Source organism: Peromyscus eremicus, chromosome 2, assembly GCF_949786415.1.
Source record: "Peromyscus eremicus chromosome 2, PerEre_H2_v1, whole genome shotgun sequence".
Classification (NCBI taxonomy): domain Eukaryota; kingdom Metazoa; phylum Chordata; class Mammalia; order Rodentia; family Cricetidae; genus Peromyscus; species Peromyscus eremicus.
Window position 1 is genome coordinate 62,422,883 of NC_081417.1, and position 3,474 is coordinate 62,426,356.

General features: G+C 50.0%; 1 protein-coding gene across 1 annotated transcript; it reads left to right on the forward strand.

Annotated features, from left to right (window-relative positions):
• Positions 1–739: 739 nt before the first annotated feature.
• On the forward strand, positions 740–1,968 carry Nudt2 (nudix hydrolase 2). Its single transcript, XM_059255792.1, has 2 exons — positions 740–788; positions 1,328–1,968. The coding sequence occupies exons 1-2, from the start codon at positions 740–742 to the stop codon at positions 1,642–1,644; spliced, it is 366 nt and encodes a 121-aa protein (XP_059111775.1). The 3' UTR covers positions 1,645–1,968.
• Positions 1,969–3,474: the final 1,506 nt, after the last annotated feature.

Consider the following 3,474-nt stretch of genomic DNA (forward strand, 5'->3'; position numbering starts at 1 on the left):
ACTGGAATCACACTGTTGGGTCCTCTCTCTTTCAGATGTCAGAGGACCTCTCCTAGTCATTTCCTTCTTTGGCCTGGGATGAAATGAGCCTGCTAGCATAGGTTCCTGGGAGGGGTGTACCAAGACAGCTGGAAGGAGGGGGCACTCTCTGAATCAGTGTCTCCTGTCACCGCCAGTGCCCCCCCTTTGCCTGCTCAACACACTATCAGTGTGGTTTGTGCACACTATAGGAAGTGTTGTGTAGAAAACCTTTCTCCAGAAACGGGAGGCTAGATGGATTCCATAAGTGTTAAGTTTTCCATTCAGCAGCCAATAGGCAGCTGCGCAGACCCCTGGGAAGAACGCCTAGTGTATAGCTCCACCTCCAGGCCAAGGACGGAACAGCTGTCAGTTCCTGCTCCACGTGAGCTCCTGAACCAGGAGGGTACCTCAGCAACTTGCCAGAGCTAGGAGATACAGGTTACCAGACCCCTCTCAGTGCCTCTGGGCCCTTCTGGGACACTAAGAGTTTGTGGGAAACAGGGGTAAAGCTGGGGGCCACCACAGTCTGCAGAGCTTCAACTGTTGCTGCAACAGCTTCTTGGCAGCTGCCGGCTTGGATCTGGGTCTTGCCAACAAATTTTCTTAGAACTGGCTCTTGGCTTGTCCTTAGTCTTAAGTTCCCATCAGGACTTTCCCTGTGAGTCTGAAATCTGGCCTTGCTCAGTTAGGAAGATGAAAACAATTGGAAAAAGCCTTGATGGCTGCTTGGAAGCAGCTGCTGGTGCAGCAGTACAGGGCTTGGGCCTGTTAACTGCAGTGTTGAGTCCTCACTGGGTTTTCCAGCTAGCCCCCTCTCTGCCAAGAGGTTCTGCCTCTCCTTAGAAAAATCGCTTTAAGGTCTCTAAGAGAAAAGTGGTCCCTGGGAATAATAGAGGGAGAAAACTCAAAAGAATAGGAACGCAGAGATCTGCGGAGAGCCATCTCAAGACCAGAGGGCAGTCCGTGTTGTGGGATGGGGACGTAGCTTAGTGGTGGAGCATCTGCCTCCCACGCACACGGCCCCACGTTTAACACTCAGCACAGCGGAGACGAAGCGGCATCTAAATCTGACATTTGTGTCACTGTCTACAAAAACGGAGTAAGAAGGAGGGATTTCTCAGACCCTGAGAACCAGACACTGTCTGCCTTGTAGCCTAGGCATGTTAGGATACTGACCGTCTGCAGACTTCCTTTAGCTCAGACACTCCCAGGAAAGTCACTGAAGACCCTGACTTTATATTGTCTGTCCTGGAAAATCCAGCTTCAGCTACTATTGAAGATTTCTTCTTTCTTTTCTCCTGACCAGGCCATGTGGACCCTGGAGAGACTGACTTAGAAACAGCCCTGCGGGAGACTCGGGAGGAAACAGGCCTAGATGCAAGCCAACTGACCATCGTTGAGGGGTTCAGAAGGGAGCTCAACTATGTGGCCTGGAAGAAGCCTAAAACGGTCATTTACTGGCTGGCCGAGGTGAAAGACCACGACGTGGAGATCTGCCTCTCCCAGGAGCATCAGGCCTACCGCTGGCTGGGACTGGAGGAGGCCTGCCAGTTGGCTCAGTTCTCGGAGATGAAGGCAACACTCCAAGAAGGACACCAGTTTCTCTGCTCCATGCCGGCCTGAGCTGACCAGAGCAAATGCTTCTGCTGCGTCCTGGAGGCTCTTCTGAGATGAACCCACCCTCCCTTCCAGGGAAGGATGTGATGGTCTTGGGCTTGCTTCAGCCAAGAGCAGATAGGTTGGTGAAATTAAAATTAGCTCGGCAGTCTCAGGTGAAATCGAGGAGGCCCTGGATTCAGTCCCTAGCAATGAAGATAATTACTTTAAAAATAAGAGCAAGTAGGAATTTTAGCTGAGTTAAAAAGCAAAGGGGGTGAAAATTTTAAATGCCAGCCCCAGTAAGTGTACTTTATAAATAAACTTCAAACAGCTCATATGGCCTTTTAACCTGTGTGTTTAGTTCTTGGACTCAAGCCATTGCCTAGGATAAAGAAAACCGAAGTTGCTGGGCGGTGGTGGCGCACACTTTAGTCCCAGCACTCGGGAGGCAGAGCCAGGCAGATCTCTGCGAGTTCGAGGCCAGCCTGGTCTACAGAGCAAGATCCAGGACAGCCAGGGCTACACACACACACACACACACACACACACACACACACACACACACACAAATAAATAAATAAATAAATAAAATAAAAAAAACAACCAGGCGGTGGTGGCACATGCCTTTAATCCCAGCACTCAGGAGGCAGAGGCAGGTGGATCTCTGTGAGTTTGAGGCCATCCTGGTCTACAGAGCAAGTTCCAGGAAAGGCGCAAAACTACACAGAGAAACCCTGTCTTGAAAAACCAAAAAAAAAAAAAAAAAAAAAAAGCCCAAACAAAACAAAACCTGTCTTGAAAAACAAAAAAGAAAGAAAGAAACAAGAAAGGTGAAGGGGTTAGAGCTCTGGACTTAACAAGAGAGAATCCTTAGACCACTCAGCCATTCTGACTGTAAGCCAGAGGAAATGCTGTGTGCAAACACTACAGCCCAAAAAGCTAAGGGCTAGGGGTTGAGACTGGAAGAAATCCAGCACATCTAGGGTAACCCTTCTGCTTCTGCAACTCCAAGCACCTCCTCACCCACAGACAGACAGAAGGAGTTGGGATTTCCAACCCAATAGAACTGGAGTGCAGAAATTGAATGTTTTGTTCTCCAGCACCCACATATTTTGTGGGTACACAGGAAATATTTCAGACCCAAAACTTTGGGCTGTCTGGGCCAAAGCAGAGGTGGGAAACAGGCATCCTTGAATCATCAGGTTAGTAGCACATGTACCCTCACCTTTTAACCCAGCCTGTCTCCCAGAGTAATGAGCCTTGTCATCATGATTGAGGTAAAAAATGAGGCAAGCCCAAGTTCACGGGCTCTTCCCAGGTCATTAGACCTGTGCTCCTCACCCAGAACTGCCTTCCCCCTGTTCAGCAGACCATTGCCATTTCTTCCTAACCTCACCTCTGCCAATTGGCTTGCTCCACAATGCCACTGTAAGACCCCGAGGTGCAAGAGTTGGGTCTCAGCCTTCTTTTGCCTTGCTACTAGGGCTCAAGGAATGCTGAGGCAGGTGTTAGGTCTTAGAGCCCTTCCAGAAGCTGTTAGCAGCGGGGTTCATGTGGATTTTATTAGCGGGCTGTTGCCCAATGAAGTGTAGAAGACTGGAGGGGAAGGGGGCATTGGCAAAGGTCAACATGGATTACCAGAGTCAAGAACAGCCACCCCGAGGAAGGAGAGCAGAGTCACCCGGTCTGAAGCAGGCTTCCAGATGTTTCCAGTCACTGGTTCTCTGTGCAGACAGGGCAGAAGTACTAGTGAACCGATCTTGGAACGCAGCCAAGGCCCTAAATGGTTGTGTTCCTCGCCCCTTGGAGCAGCACTCTGCAAAGGAGCCCTGCTGCAGGAAGTTTTTAGAGCTC

Bases quoted from the DNA above. Each gene is read 5' to 3' on its own strand.
- Nudt2 (XM_059255792.1), top strand. From the start codon at position 740: ATGGCTGCTTGGAAGCAGCTGCTGGTGCAGCAGTACAGGGCTTGGGCC. The intron at 789-1,327 runs GTTAACTGCAGT...TCTCCTGACCAG, and splicing joins GCAGTACAGGGCTTGGGCCT to GCCATGTGGACCCTGGAGAG.